Source organism: Schistocerca gregaria, chromosome 4 (assembly GCF_023897955.1).
Source record: "Schistocerca gregaria isolate iqSchGreg1 chromosome 4, iqSchGreg1.2, whole genome shotgun sequence".
NCBI classification, from domain to species: domain Eukaryota; kingdom Metazoa; phylum Arthropoda; class Insecta; order Orthoptera; family Acrididae; genus Schistocerca; species Schistocerca gregaria.
Window position 1 is genome coordinate 132,493,232 of NC_064923.1, and position 20,384 is coordinate 132,513,615.

General features: G+C 37.9%; 1 protein-coding gene across 2 annotated transcripts in view; it reads right to left on the reverse strand.

Moving 5' to 3' along the window:
* Positions 1–20,384, reverse strand: part of LOC126266868 (nuclear valosin-containing protein-like) — a 161,245-nt gene that overhangs the window by 124,623 nt on the left and 16,238 nt on the right. For both annotated transcript variants that reach the window (XM_049971492.1, XM_049971493.1), the window contains exons 2-4: positions 14,650–14,773; positions 2,694–2,791; positions 2,544–2,602 (exon numbers count right to left, since the gene is read on the reverse strand). In XM_049971492.1, the coding sequence (XP_049827449.1) occupies positions 2,544–2,602; positions 2,694–2,791; positions 14,650–14,773 (281 nt within the window). The remainder of the gene's footprint in view (positions 1–2,543; positions 2,603–2,693; positions 2,792–14,649; positions 14,774–20,384) is intronic.

The window sequence follows — 20,384 nt, forward strand, 5'->3', positions numbered from 1 at the left end:
CAATCACATCTAGACAAAATGGTCTAAAATTTATAAAAACTGATTGTGCATTTAATTCTACATCCTCAAGTTCACTAATAAGCAAGTTCAGTTTTAAGGAAGAGGTGTCAGTTTGCAGAATACAGACACTGAAGGATGGAAAACCTCTAATATCTGAAGCACCCACACACTCAAACCTGACCATCACATGCTGTTAAAAGTACATTTTCGACACTATTTCTTGTGACTGTGTACAATGACCAAGCTGACTGCAAGTGTTAAGTGAATAGTATGTATTCATAGCATGTGTTCCATAAGTGTCAGAGAACATTTGGGAAGAATTGTGTTGTCAATGCCACAACTGTAAGTGCCACAGATGCCAGAGAAACAGAAACTTTGCATCATGATGTGATGTTCCCATCGTGTCAGAACTGTTTGGATGTGTGATGTCGCAATTATTGCATATGAAGCCATAATCATGCTTTTCAAAGGAGAAAGGGATATGTCATTAATATGCACATGGATCACGATCTCCATGGTTTTACGGAGTCTGCTCCTCAGGTGGATTCTCAACAAACCTTTTTCTATGGTGCATATGTAATGCAAGTATGATGCAAAGTTTCTCAATGCCAAACAGCTAAACTGGAATATGGAGGAGGAAGTATCTGTACTGATTTTAGCTGATATTTTCTGTAACAATACAACTACATGTATTCATTTATAGTCTGTTCAGTCTAAGGCCACACAAACTGTATTATTACCAGTTTTGACTCCTTACCAAGTTTTAATCAAATGATATGAATACTTTACCATAATGATAATATTTGGGTAACTCAATGCTGAAAAATACTAAAAAAGAATTTATTTCAGGACAGTCAGTGTGTTCCCGCTAGGCTGTAAAACTAGTCTCTATAACATCATATCCTTCTGCATCTGAAGATAAGAGGGAGGATACTTGATTCTATAAATACCCAACAGTGCACATCTTATGAATAAGTAAAGGGTGTTCCATAACCAGTCATCCGACTTAATATTGGAGGTAGAGAACAACAAAACAAATACCTTTTCATAAGGAACATATGGTCTCCAAGTCATCTTGTAATCATTTAGTTAGTGGAGCTGAAGTAAGCTGCTGTGTCAGTGTCGCTAACTGGGAATGTGTACATTCAAAACTACTCTGTGTACGGACAGTTGGCTCCAAGGTCTGTTTGGAAACACACTGATTCATTCACTAGTCTCACCGTATTTTGACAAGAAAGGTGACTTCTTTGGGAATATACTGATTCGGTAGCACTGTTAGTGACCTGTGACAACAGTGAACATTAAGTGTTATATGTGTGTAGAAATGGCCAACATGCATCTGGTATATCGGTTGGTGAATGGAGAGAGCACCGAAAATCTTTTTCAAACTGACAGGTTCCACGACAAGAAACATTCAGATGTCTGCATTGCCTGCTACATGAAACAAGCACTTTCCATGCAAGTATGCATGATGTAGGTTGAGTATGCATGATATAGGTTGGACTCTACAGTGTGAACTCCCAAAATGGAAGACTATATTCTGTGACATATTGAAGTACTCCCTTTATTGTACACATCCTTGGTGTCAGACAGACTTGACCGCATTGTGTTACAAGACTAGCAGCTCCATCCTTTCCATCTTCAAGATGTGGCAGCACTAGCACCTTAATATTTTCCCCTCAATGCATGTAGTTCGCCTAATGATTTTTACAACCGACTGTCCTGCACCCCTTATTTCCGGTCGAGGTCCTGCACACCGACAAGGTTTTTCTTACTCATGAAAGCTGTTTTAATACCCATAATTTGCTTGTTTGGGCACATGTGGATCCACAAGGTACTCAACCTTGTGCAATCAATTGCAATTCAGTGTTAACATGTGGGGCAGCATCCTCAGTGATAGGCTCACTGGACCATACTGTCTTCCTTTCCATATCAACTGGCAGATATCGCATCTTCATGGAACATGTGTTGGCAGAATTGCTGGAGGGTGTACCTTTGAATTTCAGATGATGGATGTACTTCCAACACTATGGGGAACCAGTTCATTCCAGCACTGCTGTGAGGAACCATCTGAGAACCCCAGTCAATGCCAGAAATCTTCAAATGGACAAGCAGTGAATGGTCTGACATACTGAGCATATACAGGTCAATGGTCACGCATTCTAGCAGTCCGTGTGAATGTCCATGTTCTATTTAACATTCTAAACTACTTTCTGTGCAAACTGTCCCTAGCATTGGAAATTGCCACCAGGGACCATCGGTACAGTAACTAAATATGTTTTTTGTGTGTCCTCTACCTCCTATATTAATTTGAATGAATAGCTTTGGATCGCCCTCTATAAACGTACTGCTTGAACAGAACTGTACTTTGCATTCATTATAGACATGAAATATTCATCACTAGTTGTCAAATACTTAATCCTATGACAAAGCATACAGAAAAAGCTGTTATCACAGAGTTGCACACAACAGTGCCATATGTCCACAAATATTTCAAAAATTTACTGCTAAGAATAAATTTAGTCATTAAGACCAAAACTTACTTGAGAAGATCAGGCCGCATGTATAGTGACAACAGTCTTTCATTTACTCTGTTAACATCCTGAATTTTGAGGGAAAGAAAGACAAAATTATATCTCACACCACAGAAGAACAATGTAAGTGCAAACTGATTCATAAAATTAGATTCTCACCGGTTCCTCATCTTCACCAAAATCAAATTCTTCTTCACTTGAAGTCATCATCTGATTGCTTGGACTTATATTGTAGCTTCTTAGGATGTGAGCAAAAGCTGGAAGAAAATAATAGTACAGTTTATGTTGCCGAAATGAAATTTTAACAATAAAATTGTCTGTCCTCACTTCTGCAGTTGACCTATTTTGAAACCTGCTCGACACTCAGTAAAATAAATATTACAAAAGTGTGAAACAATTTTCAATATAATTTGAATTAAAAGTTAAATATAAGATCCTGTCATGAATGACATAAAAAATTTGTGGTACTTCAACTTGCCACAGCTGTGTGATTTCACAAAGTTGCATTTCCTTTTATTTGAGTTTACAACAAATTTTTATCAAAGATTTCACAGTACAGTACTTGCAGTTATATGATCAGTGTCAAACAATTTATATTTTCTGAATTATCAGCATCATTTTCACAAAAGAAAAAACTGACAATAAAAATACATTTAGAGACTGGACAATAAACAGAACTAAGCATCTGCTAAGTTCCTCGAAGAAGCATATCATTATTTTCTTTCTTGAAAAAAATACTGATTCATTGGATATTTCTGTAGCACCATTTCAAAGGTTTAAAAAAATCAGTGTTTTTTTAAGTACAGACTTTTAAGGCCGCCTCTGCAGCTAAGTGTCAGTGTGTGCCTGTGATGCAGAGGTGCCGGGTCACATATACAGGCAAAGTGATTTTTTTAAAATTATTTTATTAAAGTCTACTGTCAGTTTTTAATGTGATTTCTACATTTACTGCAAAAACTAAAAAAAATACATGACTCTAAAGGTATACCAAATAAACTTTTGACATTTAGCTTGCAGGAGGGTACATCATGCTGATGTCTGAGTAACAAAAATTAAACCCCACTTTTTTTAAAAAAAAAAAAAAAAAAAAAAAAAAAAAAAAAAAAAAGAGAGTCGTCTAACAATTTCTTACAACATGACAGATTACCAGTTTCATCTAACACTCAAGGTTGTAGGGACCTGTCAATTTGCAACTATCAAATATGAACATCTAATTTTCTTTCCTCTATGGTTGTTAGTATGTACCATTTGATGGACACAGGAAGAAACAATTGTGAAACTGCTTCTACAAATTTGCAGCAGGTTTCCTTGTTAATAAACGGGTGCCACCAGAGCACACTGTGTGTGTGTGTGTGTGTGTGTGTGTGTGTGTGTGTCACTCATCTTTAGCACATCAACACGTGCACAATAATAGACAATAGCATTCACACTTGCTTTCAAGCACTAACTCTTTATCCAGCAACAGTGGACACACACACACACACACACACACACACACACACACACACACACACACACGACATCGCCAGAGTGCACCTCACAATGATACATTTACTTCCCAGAATGGTTCAACCACACAGCCACAGATTAAGTGCATATTTGTGTGTGTTTATATTATTTATATGCACTATCCACGTGCTACTTCAGCCATTTCTTAAGCTCATCTCACATGATTTGCTGCAATCTAACTCGCCACCTCATATGATGGCTCCCTTGAGGGCTCTGTCATCTAATAGCTGGCTGTCCTGCAAGCAGCTCTAGACATTTCCTGTGATAGATCCACTACTATTTTTCTTGTGAGGTCTACTTTGGTTCCCCACATCCTACTTGCACTGGTGATTCAGGAGACCTGTTTGGTGACTGACGTCACAGACTACAGGGAGGGAACTCTGAAACACAGTTAATTCTTGAGACCAAACAGAACATCACGAATCAGCCAGCTCACCTGCGATCCTTCTCAAACTACTGTAAAGAAACTATTCCATTAAAAAAATTGATACTCACAGATCTCCTAGCTTCATTCGTCAGCTTCGTGACAAACTGCCTATCATTTCATTAATGGTGACACTTACTGTTATTTAGGATTAAGCAAACTACTGCTAGAATTTTGAAAGTTTGCAATGAAAAATAGAGGTCACTATGAATTTGAAATGTAACTAACATATTGAACTTTTCTTTAAACTTTGAGGGATACTGCTATCTATCACCTATCTTGAGAAAATTGATTGTATTTAAACGCTTCGCCTCGAGCTTGTGTGCCAACGAAAAAGACAGTTTGTAAAATTCACAAAACACCTGTATCTCAAATGATTTCAGATTTTGAAACAAGATTTTGGCAAAATACAGTACGCAAAGAGGAGAGTATTTTGCTATATGATTGACGGGCAAAACTTCCACATCTACCGTGATATTCAAGCGATTACAGATTTTTTTCAATGAAATGATGTAATATTGAAGTGCCATCAATAGCTGGTGAAACGGGTGTTACTGTGGGTGAAGAACTTAGTTTATTTTTATATCAATAATAGGCATTTTCATAAACTATTGACACACTAAGTGATCAAAATTATCTGGACACCTGGCTGAAATGACAAGTTTGTGGAGCCCTCCTTCGGTAATGCTGGAATTCAATATGGTGCTGGCCCACCCTTAGTCTTGATGACAGCTTCCACTCGTGCAGGCATATGTTCAATCAGATGCTGGAAGGTTTCTTGGGGATTTGCAGCCCATTCTTCACGGAGTGCTAAGCTGAGGAGAGGTACTGATGTCGGCCAGTGAGGCCTGGCACGAAGTCAGCATTTCAAAACATCCCAAAGGTGTTCTGTGAGATTCAGGTCAGGATTACATGCAGGCCAGTCCATTACAGGACGTTATTGTCATGTAACTACTCCGCCACAGGCTTTGCATTAGGAACAGGCGCTTGATTGTGTTGAAAGATGCAACCGTCATCCCTGAATTGCTCTTCAACAGTGGGAAGCAAGAAGGTGCTTAAAACATCTATCTATGCCTCAGCTGTGACAGTGACATGCAAAACAACAAGGGGGTGCAAGCTCCCTCCACGAAAAACACGACCACACCACACCAGCATCGCCTCCAAATTTTACTGTTGGCACTACACATGCTAGCAGACGACTCTCACCGGGCATTCGCCATGCCCACACACTGCCATATGATCGCCACACTGTGTGCCACGATTCGTGACTCCACACAACATTTTTCCACTGTTCAATCGTCCAGTGTTTATGCTCCTTACACCAGGTGAGGTGTTGTTTGGCATTTACCAGTGTGATTGTGTGGCTTATGAGCAACTGCTTGACCATGAAATCCAAGTTCTCTCACCTCCCACCTGTCATAGTACTTGCAGTGGATCCTGATGAAGTTTGGAATTACTGTGTGATGGTCTGGATAGATGTCTGCCTAATACACATTACAGCCCTCTTCAACTGTCGGTGGTCTCTGCCAATCAAACGATGAGGTTGGCCTGTATGCTTCTGTGCTGTACGTATAACTTCACATTTCCACTTCACTATCATATCAGAAACAACGGACCTAGAGATGTTTAGTAGTGTAGAAATCTGGCATGCAGACTTATGACACAAGTGACACCGAATCACTTGACCGCATTCGAAGTCCGTGAATTCCACGAAGCACCCCATTTTGCTCTGTCCCGATGTCTAATGATTACTGATGTCGCTGACATGGAATACCTGGCATTAGGTGGCAGCACAATGCACCTAATATGATAAATATATGTTTTTGGCAGTGTCCAGGTACTTTTGATCAAATAAATGTATGTCTTCAGATAAGCTGTTTTGTGATTCTGTCGCAATTTCAACTGCATTTGAATGTTAGTCAGATGAATATTTATAAACTCAGCTGCATTTTGTCAAAAGAAATCAATTAATATGGCAACAAGAAGTCTTAGATATTACTCAAAACTCATCACTGATAACACTCCTCTGAAGAAAAATAAATGTGATGGTAAGGCTGGGGGCAATGAATTGTTACACCTGTTGAAATTTCGGTGAAACTCTATAGTCCAGTTATGTATTTAAATAATTAATGATATGGATTGCAATTGGGTAATGGATTTTATTTCTACATCACAATACCTAAGAAATATGAAAACAGCTAACAGTAAACAGCATGTTATCTTTTCTTTCCTATCCCTGTACAGAATGAGGAACTGTACTTTTTCACCACAAACATATTTTAGTGTGTCAAGTTACTGATTACCTCTTTATGCCTTCATGGGAAGCTGACTGGATTTGGAAAATTAATATGTTTTCATAGATCTCAACTCAATGAGATAAATAAATGAAATTCTTTGGCCAGCGTCAGTCCACTATTAAAAAAACATTGGGGTACAGGATTCCACTAAAATTTCAATGTAAGTGTACATTTATTTTTGCCAGACTTCTTATTCCCTTTAGCTTTCTTCTGAGAGATGTACAGGGTTGCCACAAGTTTCACCAAGTGAAATTCCCTATATTTCCCTGATATCCAGACAAGTTTTAGTGTTTTTCCCTGACAAGTTTTGAGAGCACAAGGGCAAGTTAAGATGTAAGTTGACAATCTGTCTTTGCAGCTATGGTACCAGAAACAATAGTGCAAATGTGGAAATAGCTAAAAAAAAGCTTGTAAGTACTAACATCAACATCTTTTGTAATGAACTGTTTTTAGATGGAGAAAGCAAGCCAAGTGGTATGTGTGTTCCATTTAAACCAATGATGTTATTTTATTTCAATAAAACGAAACACATTTGGTAGCAGAAATACACATTTTCTTGGAGTTGCAAGACGGATTTAAAACACCTTCACTGATTTCAGAAACAACCTGAGAAAAAAGTAGGCCTCTTGAAAAAAGTGTATAAGGTAGAGAAGAATTGTGTACACCAACACTGTAGGTGACCGCCAATAAAATGCTGGTTTTATGTTCCTTATTGACAGTTATTACTCACTGTGTTATATCTATTATTTTACAGCTAATGTGTGATTATTCTTTGAAAAATCTACAAGTACATAGTGTACAAACTGCCAGCAACTGACAATTTTCTTCTTCTTATCGCCCATACTTTCTAAAATATAAACTACTTTTGAAGCTACAAATTGTACTAGAGCAAATAAAATGTCTGAAACACCACACTGTACAACGTACTTGTAGAGTCACAATTCCTGAAGCCCACTGCCCAGGGTCTCTGGCCTGCTAAGGTGCACCGCAGTCCTGGGTCCATGGGCAAACCATGAAAATCCACTGCAGTACACCACAAACAGACCCGACCTATGGGTAGATTGGTGCATGTTAGTGGGAACTGAATGGCTTCACATTGGCAGGCCTGAACCATCACAGGTACCTGTAGAAACAGCCTCTGGTTTTGGCCCGTCATGGAATCCCACCCATGTGGTCAACTATTCACATACCAAAAACAATATTTTGATGAAATGAGACCATAGTGATCATTCCATGCAACAGATAACTTGTTCAAATACTCTGAGAATCAATTATAATGAGGATAGGTAGCAACTCAGCATACAGATGATTGCTGAGCCACAGACAGGCATGCAGAAAAGACAATCACACTCATTTTCTACCATAGGTTTTTTCAGAAAATGTGAGCGCGCGCACACACACGCGCACGCACACACACACAATTCGTGCAGACATGACCGCTGTTTCCGGCCACTGCGTCTACATTCTCTGAGAATCACATCCAAACAAACCACTCCTTACACCTCCCTGCCTCTCGTTGGCAGCTTATAGCCTAGTGACAAGAAGTGGTGGGAGCACTGACTGCAAGCTGAGGGGAGTGGTAGGAAGAACAGAAGCAGTACGAATGACGGAGTACGGAAGTAGTGCACGTACACAGCTGCACCCAGCCAGAGGCAATGCATGACATGTCAGTGAACAAACCATTTTATCTACTGAGACAAAAATGAGGTTTTTCCAGTGTTTTTTGAAATTCGCCTAATTTCCCTGTTGTGTTTGAAATTCCATGATTTCCAGAACCTGCGGCGACCCTGTCATAAGTGGCTAGTTTTCAGTAATACATTAAGTTCTCTTGTTGCTATTCTCAAATCTGCTTCTTTCAGCAAAACACAGCAGAGTCCGTAAAAATTTAATGTCACTAACATTCTCATGCAGTTGAAATTGCAACAGAATCATTAAAATTATATATATATTGTTTTGCCTTTAAATATGTCTGCTTGTGTCTGTGTATGTATGGATGGATATGTGTGTGTGTGCGTGCACGCGAGTATGTACCTATCCTTTTTTCCCCCCTAAGGTAAGTCTTTCCGCTCCCGGGATTGGAATGACTCCTTACCCTCTCCCTTAAAACCCACATCCTTTCATCTTTCCTTTTCCTTCCCTCTTTCCTGACGAAGCAGCCGCTGGTTGCGAAAGCTCGAAATTCTGTGTGTTTTATTCATTGTGCCTATCTACCGGCACTTTTCCACTTGGTAAGTCTTGGAATCTTTGTTTTTAATAAATATTCTCACACATTGTTCCAAACCCACATTTATTCTCATTTCACCACCTATTGACGGCACTTAAATATTACATACTTTCACCGGAAAGATCCGTAGTCGCTTGAACAGTATGGTAGATATGAAAGTTTCACATATAAATCATATGGCGAAGTACTCTCTTCTTTGTGTACTGTCATTTCTCAAAATTTTGTTACGATATCTGAAACCATTGAGGAGATATAAGGAATCCTATGAATAATTCATTCTGGATTTTTCACTGGTGCACAAGTTCAGGATGCAGCGCTATTTACAATCCATTTTCTTGAGACTGGGAACAATATTAATATCCTTCAAAGTTTAAAGGAAAATTCTGTATGGTAGCTACATTTCAGAAGCAGTTGCAATTGACCTAACAAGTACCATACGCAAATCCACAGCGACCTCTAATTTTCACTGCAAACTTTCCAAAATTCTAGCCGAAGTTTACTTAACCCTAAAATATCAATGGAAATATGACAGTCAATGAAATGATACGCAGTTCACCATGAAGCTGACAAATGAAGCTGTAAGATAAGTGAGAACAAAAGCTTTTTACTGAATAGTTTCTTTACCCAATGGTTTGAGAATGACTGCAGTTCAGCTGGCTCATGTGCCCTGCCATTCATTGAGTCAAGCCAGTCAGCTATCTTCAACACTGAATCATACACTGTGTGAGAGTTTCATCACGTGAGGTAGCCGTCACCCCCACCTGCTAGTGTGACATATAGCAAACTGGTTGAGAACCTTGCTGTGTGAGACAGGTTTTAGTTATATCAAGTAGCACATGTATGTTTCACCCCAACCACCAACTAGTATACCAGTCACTGACTTTAACATCACTACTGTAAACATCCACAGCATTACTAGTAAATACATCCTCATAACAGAACCCTCAAAACCACACTCCACTCACCATTATTTATTTATAAAAACTGAAGGTGTGTTAGGAAATTAAAAAATGGAATTGGATGAGTATACAATATTAGTGAATTGGCGAAGTGCAGAGGGGAAAAGAAAAGTTAAGCAGGCAAGGCCATGAGTTTAATAAATCAGTGATGCTAAGTACTGAAAAAAATTATTTACAGGAGAATGGAAAGACTGGTAGAAGCTGACCTCAAGAAAGATCAATTTTGGCCTCTGAGATAACGTAGAAATATGCAAGGCAATGCTGACAGCTTATTTAGTAAACTGGTTTAAGAAAGGGGAAACATATGTTTACAACATTTGTAGACTTAGAGAAATGTTTGACAATACCGACTCAACGACACACTTCAAAATTCCAAAGGTAGCAGGGTTTAAATAGAGGGAGCCAAAAGCTATTCACAACTTACACAGAAACCAGACTACTGTTACAAGTATCTTAGGATGTGGAAGGGAAGCAGTAATTGAGAAGGAAGCGATACTGGGTTGTAGCCTATCCACATTATTCTACAAGTAAACTGAACAAGCTGGGACGGAAACCAAGGATAAGTTTGGAAAAGGGATTAAAATTCACAAGGAGAAGAAATAAAAATTATGCGATTTGTTGATGACTTTGTAATTCTGTATCAGACAGAACAGAATTGATGTGCAGTTGAATGCAATAAGTAAAATTATCACCGCAAAAAATGAAACGAGCAATGAGGGAATTAGATTAGAAACGGAAACATCGAAAGTAGTGAGTGGTTTTTGCAACAACAGCTGTGGTAGCTGTTAATCATCCAGTGCCAACACTTCAGCAACTTTTTTTTTTAAACCAACCACACTCCAGCAACTTTTTTTTTTAAACCAACCAGAAGCCTCCTAACATTTGTGAAAGTCCATACACAGAGGTTGGCACAAATGCAGATATCCACTAAAATAATTATTTTGTAGTTGAAATTAAATGACAATAATCTTCTTATATGCTGTTTGTCGAATTGTGTTACCTGTGGACAATAAACGAGATTGAATGAATCGGCACCATATGTCTATTGTGATGCAGCTGAAAACTTTAAGCCTATGGGCCCATGTAAAACTGAAGTCTGTTCCCATGCCTATTTTCTGGGTACAACTGCTTTAGTTGCACCTGGGAGACCTGCACCTAGTGATATTGTGTTGCCCTGACCTTATCTTTTGTCCAGTTTGTGAAGTGTGTTTTGGGTAACAATCCTAGCGATTGAATTCCTGAGGACTGTGAGTTGCCAAGTTTCTGCTGCCTTCAGTTAGCACTCTGTAGCGACTGAGTAAACATTAGTGAGAGTGCATTAGGTGAAACAAGTGGATTTTATATTTGTTTTGTAAATAAAAAATGCCTTCTCTTGCTGCACTGTATTTTAGTCTCCCAGAGTTTGCAAGCAAAAAAATGTATTCTTACATTGGACACAATGCAAATTTGTTAAAACATACATGTGAGGCTGGACAAAGTAGCATAACTATATTTTTTTTTAATACTAAGAGATACATATATGTAAAAGTGCCTGAAGTCCCATCAAATTTGAAGGCAACTGGGAGAGGGGGGGGGGGGGGGGGGGCAAGGACCCTCATCAATCTAGTGAAGACATTTTATCTTTCAAAGTTGAGTATGGAAATAGATTTTTCAAGATGGTGCAATTCCTTAATGATGTGTGGCCAAGTATGATGCAGTGAGTGCCAAGGAATTGTTACCCTCATCTGAGCATAATTTTGAGATATTTAAAGGCAACTGTTGATCATCTGCACAAAGATCTTTGTAGAAAGGTGAAGAATGCTTTTAGATATGTAGGAGGGGCAGTAACAGTATATCTATGGAGTGATCCATGTTGTAAAATAAACTACACTGGAGTGGCTGCACATTACATTAAAAGTGAAGAAGGAAAACTTGTGGGTTGAGTATTATCCTCCAGCAATCTTTCGAGTGAGATTAAAAAACTAGGGAGAATATTTAACATTAATGGATGAAGATATTACAGTCATTTTATTTCTTCAGCACTGTGCAGTATGTTATGTTTGTTGCCAACAGATGTCCAAACACTGTTCAGAACACGATCCACAATAAACCAAGACAATTTAGTTGATAGTTGACCAAAAAAAAAAGAAGTATTTTTACTATTTCCAACACTTATCTTCAAAATTCAGATTTGTGAAATATTATGAAACTAAACAATAATGTTCCTCAGTAAGCTTTTAACATGTATGACAATAATATTTTTCTGTAACAGGCTGTTCCAGCTCTTTCACCATTGTCGATCTCCGTAAACAATGTAATGGGTAGGCACACAGGGTGGTGATGGAGCCTAGTGATATGTCAGCAAGACTTACATGATTGACAATCTCATACTCTTAGTGCCCACACCACGCTCTCCAAGCTGCTACAGCACGTGCTCCGGAGAGCCCCTGCTCCATGACACACACTGCACCTCACTTGGCATTGACATCAATAAGGAACTGCGCCGTCTCAACAAATCCATTTCCACAAGCAACCCTGAAAGGTAAAAGGTCTTTGCTGAGAAGGCTAATGAGTTGTGGCTACCTCCAAACATCTGCAGAGATGGATATGGATACCATAAGGGTCATCTGGATGTGGTTTGAATTTTTCATATCTGTGCAGACCTTTATCCATAGGAATCTTGGAAGCCAATCCTCCTCTGCTCTCCATCAACAAGTATCAATTTAGTGACTCCTCAGTAAGCAGCCACAGTAAATGATCATGACAGACCAGAAACTATCTTCAGTGCAGCAAAATTAGAGCCTGATTCCTTTGTCATTGTCCAAGTCTCCTATTTTAACAAGTTTCATTAACGCTAAAAATAATTCCAGAGCTTTCATTCTTAACTGGACAGGCCTCATACGTCCAGTTTACTTGCTGAACCTGACAGATGTCATACTTACTATTCAGTGTGTTTATTCACAAGTACCTCTGTGGGAACAGAATCTCTCCCCAAGTTTCAATTTGTTATACAACTTCTTCTCGCTCCTGATGAATAAGTCCTGCACACATCCCACCTTCTTTGCTAACGGCCCCAGTGACCTCTATTCTGTGCTTCACATATGCAGTTGAATCACACTATTATATTCCAAATTCTGATATGGCTGGCACCTAATGCTCTGCAACTGTGCAATAGCACTTACTATGAATCTAAACCCCCAGAGATGATGTATCCAGTAATAATGTCATTTTTAGGGTCCCATACGTCAACTGGTAAAACCGGAACCCTTATAGGATCACTTTGTTTTCAATTTTTCTGTCTGTCCATCAGAATGTTCTGATCCCTTTTTCTCATGAACAGGTAGAGGTAAAGGTATCACTTTAAATTCATGTCACCCATTAAGGTCTGCAGTTCCATCCTGGGGTGAAAAATTTAATTTTCTAAGTAAATGCAATCAAAAGATATGGCCATCTCTGTCACATATTTCGATGCTCACAAACCCTCATCAAAACCTATACGGTACCTCCCTTTGACCTAGAATAATGAAATTTGGGAAGAAGTTTTAAGATTTCACAGAACAAGTATGGGCGGGGGAATTTGAAAATTGTTAATTTGTAATGGATAGATAAAAAATTTGCTCACCAAGCAGTGGCAGCAGGAGAATACAAACACGAAGTTGTTTAACTTCTACAAGCTTTCAGAGCCAGTGGCTCCTGCTTCTGGCAGAAAAGGAAGTGGGACGAAGGTAAAGGGCTGGAGGGGTTTAGGGAAAGTGGTACACTTCAGAAAAGTCATCCAGACCCCATGTCAGGACAGTGTTACCGGATGGAATGAGAAGGAAATCCACCTATCTATTATGACCCCTATTTCTCAGGATCAGAAATAGCTATCAAGCTGAAATTTATGTCATGTACTAAGGTCCACAGTCTCTCAGAGCAGTCTAAAAACATTAAGTATATAAGTACATGTAGTGAAAACATATGACCATTTATGTCACACATTTTAATATCTGCAAACTCACTCATCAAAACCTATGGGTGAACTGGTGGTCTAACATACAGCACATTCTTGGAAACAGAGAGATTGAAGATTCAAATGTCCATCAGACCACAGATTTCTTCATTTTAACTTAGCTTTCATCTCTCAATGATGCGAGGCATTGCCAGAAACAATGAGTGGGTCAGATTCCGCATTAAACTGTGGGTCCCCTTCCTCCAATTGGACAACTGGAATAGATTATGAACATGCAAATCGCTGAAATGGCATTCAATAGAAATACTTGCACTAGGCCACTGACCCATACGAAATAATAGTAATAATAATAATAATAATAATAATAATAATAATAATAACATAACATCTGAGCAAGGAAAGAAATAATAATAATAATAATAATAATAATAATAATAATAATAATAATAATAATAATCATCATCATCTATGTACATAATTAAGTTTGTAAAGTTCGTACAGAACCCTCAGAGTGCGAGTCGTCCTGGTTTTTCTACACACCAGTTTTCATGCAGCCATCTTCTGAAACCCTGAAGGCCCTTATATAACTGTTTTACAAATTTGAAGATAAAGTTACAGTACGCAATGACAAGTTGGTAATATGGAAAAAGGCACAATTTACACTTTTCTGTAAACTAAAATTTACAGTTCTAACAGGGCTTGCATTTTAAGTTCTAACTCACATTTTAGCTTCAGTAAAGGCTGATAAAAATAAGAAAATAAAACCAATACCTTTTTCAACCAATCCTCTAAAAGCTGATCTCTTTCTTTTTCCATATTCACGGTACCGCTTCTGCAGAGCATCTGCCATTGTTTCAATATCAATATAGCTTGTATCATTGTGTTCATCCAGGTACTATAAGGAAAGAAAATGGGTAATTACTTCAATATATTCTGCAATAGAAACATGCTAATTTACTTTGTTTTTAGGACACAATAAAACCTCTCTAACACAAAATACATAAATTTATTTCAGTGAAGTTTGATAAGAAAGCCCAAGAAGCTAGTACTTTTTATACGTATCTACCTAAAAAGCTCAACATTTATTGCGCAAACTACAACAAAATTATAATGGGAACTGTTGTGATGACTAGTTATCAATACAATTACCAAGTAACTTCAAACAGTTTTGGCTGTACAATGATTATGTCGAAAATGAGAAATACTAGAGCTGCGGGTAAGACATTTTGGTTATGCATGAGTTGACTATGCAATTTCAACATTTTACATTCTGGACTTGATTACTGCATTGTTGAAACATTACACAGTCTGAAATTTTTTTGTAATCATGCTAGTGAATTGACACATTTGACATCATCACGAACATTTTGCCTTGATGAAATTACCAAACTATGAATATGGCTGTCAGTTTTCCTAGCTTAATCTACTCATGCATTCAAAACTAAGGTATATTTATAAACTAACACATTTTAACTCTTATTACCCTTGAGTACGTTACATAAGCAACACAATAAGAAGAGATACCAGTTTTTTTTCCAATTAGGTATACTTCACACAAACTAAGCAACTGAATTGTCAACAGCAGACTGAATTTTTTTGTGAAAATTCTGATGAGTTTTTGGTGTGTGTGTGTGTGTGTGTGTGTGTGTGTGTGTGTGTGTGTGTGTGTGTGTGTGTGTGTGTGTGTGTGTGTAGGGGGGGGGGGGGGAGGGGGGGCTGATGGGTCACCTCACTGATACTTGCTCTGGAAAAATCTAACAGATAACTCTTCTGAAGTTTCATGTACAACATAGCAGGAGAGTGAATGCATTAAGAAAACTGTTGCCATTAATATACCTTCACTAATTAACACGAGGGGAAAAAAAGGCAGTGAAGATAGTTACATGCCAACACTGCAGTAATTGCAACAACATAATGCAGAATCAATGGGGTGTGTAGAGGCTGGACCATTGTGTTAATTGCTTTACAGCGATTTTGCTGAGAGCTGGTATGTTTTTCTGCCACAGGAATCACCAAATTTCAATTTCTACAGTACTGAATTTTCAAGCCATGACCACAAGTGCTGCTATTGTGTCATCACAGGAAATGTCTCAACACATTTACTGTTGTCACTGCACAGCAGTTCTTAGCAGATGGATTCGTGGGCAGAAAAGAATGTTAGTGACAGAAAAGAATGTTAGTGACGGCGCTCAGTCACTTTAAAAATCGCCTCAAACTGTTTACGTTTACGAAGTATTTTGTGCCAGTGATGTGGGTATACAGTGCTACTGGTCATGGAGAGAGGGGCCTTGTGGTGAGGTAGGAGATGTGATTGAGAGCCACTCTACAAAACAATGCATCCAGCCACTGTACCGAACAATTCAGATTGCTCAGGATTTTACAAGAGTGGTGATGTCAAATACATCAAAAGCCCCATCCTATTACCCAGAGAGGAATTTCAAGAATTGTCAGCAGAAAACAGAAGATATATCTGGACATAAAGTAATTTTACTGCGCAAACTTTAAGGAGCTAGAAAGTAGAATTTTAATTTACCCAATCACAACCTCAGAAAACCCAGGAGAATAATCACAGTCACAAACAACAAATAGCAGAGATGCCGAGTCTTAGATAATCACAACAAAAAGAGTGTCTTTTGTTGTGCGTAGCTGTGACTCAGCATCTCCGCTATATGGTGAGTAGTAACTTTCCTTCTCATAATATTGTTACATACCATCCTGGATTTTCCATTGGGTGATTCACGGGTTTAAAGAAACAGCAATACTACCAGATGAACTGTCTGCTGGTTATAAATTTCCAGCTGCAAGACAGCAACATCACTATAAGTACTCACTTCTAATTCACAATGTTTTGAGAACTGTGGCTAACCCAGCTCCTATTGGTTCAACATGAAAGCGTTACCAGTATCGAAAGGAAGTTACTGACTCAGGTGAACACACATTTAGTTCACTAAACTGGTGTCCTCAGTTAAGCTTCATGCAAAAGAGAGCTACTGTTTCTAAGTTGTATGGTTGGTATTTGCATTTACATAATGCAATCTTTTAGAATGTTGGAAAGTTGTGTCTATTATATATCACGCAAATTAATTAAAGTAGTATATTAAATAATGCTGTTTTCATTTATGAGATTAATATTTGACAATATGGTAATGGAACCTAGTTAAAGGGAAAAATTCAGCTCTATAAAACCTATTAAACAAAACAGTTTTTCTCCTTTTCCAGGGAATGTTGCACTGTGCAATACTGGTCCTAAGTAACATGAAATTAACATTTCTGGGATGCCTTTTAATTTTATTATTTGGGGCAGGGAACTCACCATCAGAGCTACAACAAAAGTATCTTCACACCTTTCCAAAATGAGGTTTTCACTCTAATAACAACATAATTATTAACAAAAGGAACAAAATACCTAAATGTTCCAGAAACACATTGCTTCAATATTTTACATGTTACCAAAGATGCCTGAGGAGCCACTTTTAGGCAGCGTGTATCTCGGGCCAAGAAATTTTTAAGAAAGAGACAATTATTCTTTAATTATTGTCATGAAATTAAATATATGTTAAATTCAATAAGACTCGAGACTGTGAAGGTAAGATCTTTACTCAGAATAAACAAAAATATAGCAAACTGACTTCAAGAAAAATATTTTTATTTCTGATTCTTTGAATTTTTAAAATTTGATGAACTGCTCTTCAGTTCATAAATACCATGAGTTTGTATAGTAAATAGTATTGAATACTGAAATCAACATTGTGTAAACTAAAATGTCAATGTCAAGTGTGTACACATCATTGTGTGGTTTTGTGATGTGATATTCTTATACCAAAGCTTTTAAGAAATAGATATGAACAGATAAATGTATCAAGCCACTTCGAGTAGTATGTTTGTCCAAATGACTGACTGGTGGAGCCATTATATCTTACTCTGGCATGCTAAGGAATTTTTAGGCAGTTTTAATGTATAAAGCCATCTATGAAAGCAAGTGGACAGGTTGTGAACAGATACTGCAGTGGCATGAGGTTGAGAAATGCAGAGTACAGCTTGGGTCAAGTCACTGTACTGCCCAACCTGCAAGAGGACTGAAGTGCCTAGAACTGCTCGGCCACGGGGAATAATTAGCTACATTCAGAGAATTATGAATGCACCCATCAAGATCAAGATAATTTTATAGTGAGTGAAAGGTAAAGAATAGATGTAATATGGCAAGCGCAGACAGGAAGAACAGTGCGAAGCTCGCGTAGACACTGATCAACTTCGACACTCCATAAGTAGAATGTCAATTTTGTCTGCAGATTCATAAGAATCTCAGGAAATTTTTGCAGAACATGCCAAATCTCCTTGGGTCGATAATGACAAAGTGCATTTACATATAATCCTGTGGCTAGTAGCCACATTTGCTGCAACCAGTGGAAATGTCATAAGCTGTACATTTTGTGAGGCTCTGAAATGGGAAAGAGAAACAGCTGGAATGTGTTGCTTGAGCTGCAATTTTTCAGATGCCCCTGAGATTTTAAAATCTGCTGAATGTTGACCATCGAGAATCTAAACACCGTTTTGATAATGTTCACGCTTATAATGTGTTTCAAATGATATCTTTTGGCATGAACAAAAAATGGAAGGACAATTAAGACTACATTTAAGGTTCAGCACCTTTTCAGTGTTTTGCTACCTGAAAATGAGCCCAAGTCTCTTGAGATATATTGGTGCCTGGCAATTTGTGCTGTACAGTACTTTCACTTCAAGACCTTATTTCTTCCATTTACGGTGATCAAATTCAAACAACAACAACAACCACCACCCATGAAAACTATTGGTTTTGTGAAAGGGCTAGAGTGATACCTCACAATTATCAAACTGCAAGAATTAACTCTCACATAATTACTCATGTTGACGGAGAAAATGTAGATTGCAGCTCTTTTAACAGAGTTACAGAGCAAGACGATTACCAATTATCAAGTCGAATTTTTGAACCCTTAGTGCACCTGGTTTACCATCACACAAAATTAAATTTGAAAAATGGCACCCCAATTACTCTGCTGCAAAATGTAAGCTCCCCAAAACTGTGTTACGAGGCTTAAGGTTACTTCAATCCAACTTACATCACAGCAGCGAAAATTTTGACAGGAAGTGGCACAGATGAGCACATTATTGTACCCCAAATCCCACTTATTCCTACCAATTTCCAATTTTGCTCAAAATATGTACAATTCCCGGTGAGCTTAAGTTGTGTTATGACCGTAGACAAAGCAAATGCCCAACCACTGCGTGTTACGGGAGTGGACCTAAGTGCTAGATACTTTTTGCGTGGCCAGCTCTCTCCCAGTTTGTGAAGCAAATAATCTCTTTGTTCATGTCCCCAATCATACGATTTCAACTGTTGTATAGAAAGAATCTTTACAATTATAAAAAAATAAATTGCACACATATGAAGTCTTGGGCACAGCCCAGGCAACACTACGTGTCTCAGCTAGTAGGCTAACATTTCTATCATTCAAGCAAATTTTATTACTGGTTACCAGTTTTCCTTCTTTCATATACTTTTTATGAGCTTGCATTTTACACAGCAAAATTCTCTTTCTTTGTGCACATTTTATCAATTTAGTTTGTATTGTCCTTTGGCTGAATGTGGAGGTAGGTAGCCTACACACATCGGCTAATATTCATATCAAGTATTACTTCCTTCTAGTTACAGATGAACTGTCAGCAGTTAACTGGAGAATAGTATCTGTTTCTGCAACTTTATAACCACTCTAGAACCCCGTCCCCTCTTTCCATCGACTTTTCTTTTACACATTCAAATAACAAAGTCACAAGCAGCAAACTTGTATTTTTCTCTTCTTTACTTAGGGGTATAGTGACACCTTTCTGTCTACCTTCTCTGAAACAGTGTTCACATTGAGACACTGAAACGAAATCCAATCAAGAAAATTAATAAATTCTAGCACAGAGGGGTCCCCAGCAGTGGGATCTATTTTTTAAAACCTTCTAGATGGTTATGTAGGTCAAGATCTCAGGTAACCCATTCTGCAGCCATTCACGCTGGTGGCCTCATTTGCAAGTAACTGACACTGAACAACATTAAAAAAAGTTGCATTAAATAGTCTGGTTTGAATTATAATGGTTAGGGTAGTAGCTTTATATGCAGGAGGTCATGGATTCAATTCTTGTCAGGTGCAGTAATTTTTTTATTTTTCAATATTTATCGAAATGACTGATCACCATTTTTTATTCAATTAACTGAATTACACACAATTTTTTTATTTCCATTCCTTTCCCACATCATTTTAATCATATCTTCCTCATTTGCTCTTATTTTTCTTCCTATCATTCTTTTTCCACTAGAAATCTCTGTTCATGTGTTTTTAAATAACTTTACGTATTATTTCAATTTAATTTCTTTTGTTTTATCAACTTGTTTGTTCATCCACATTACTGCGTTCATTATATCTATTTTTCATTTTATTTGAATTTCATTATAATTATAAGACCATTATTTTGTCCATAGTGCA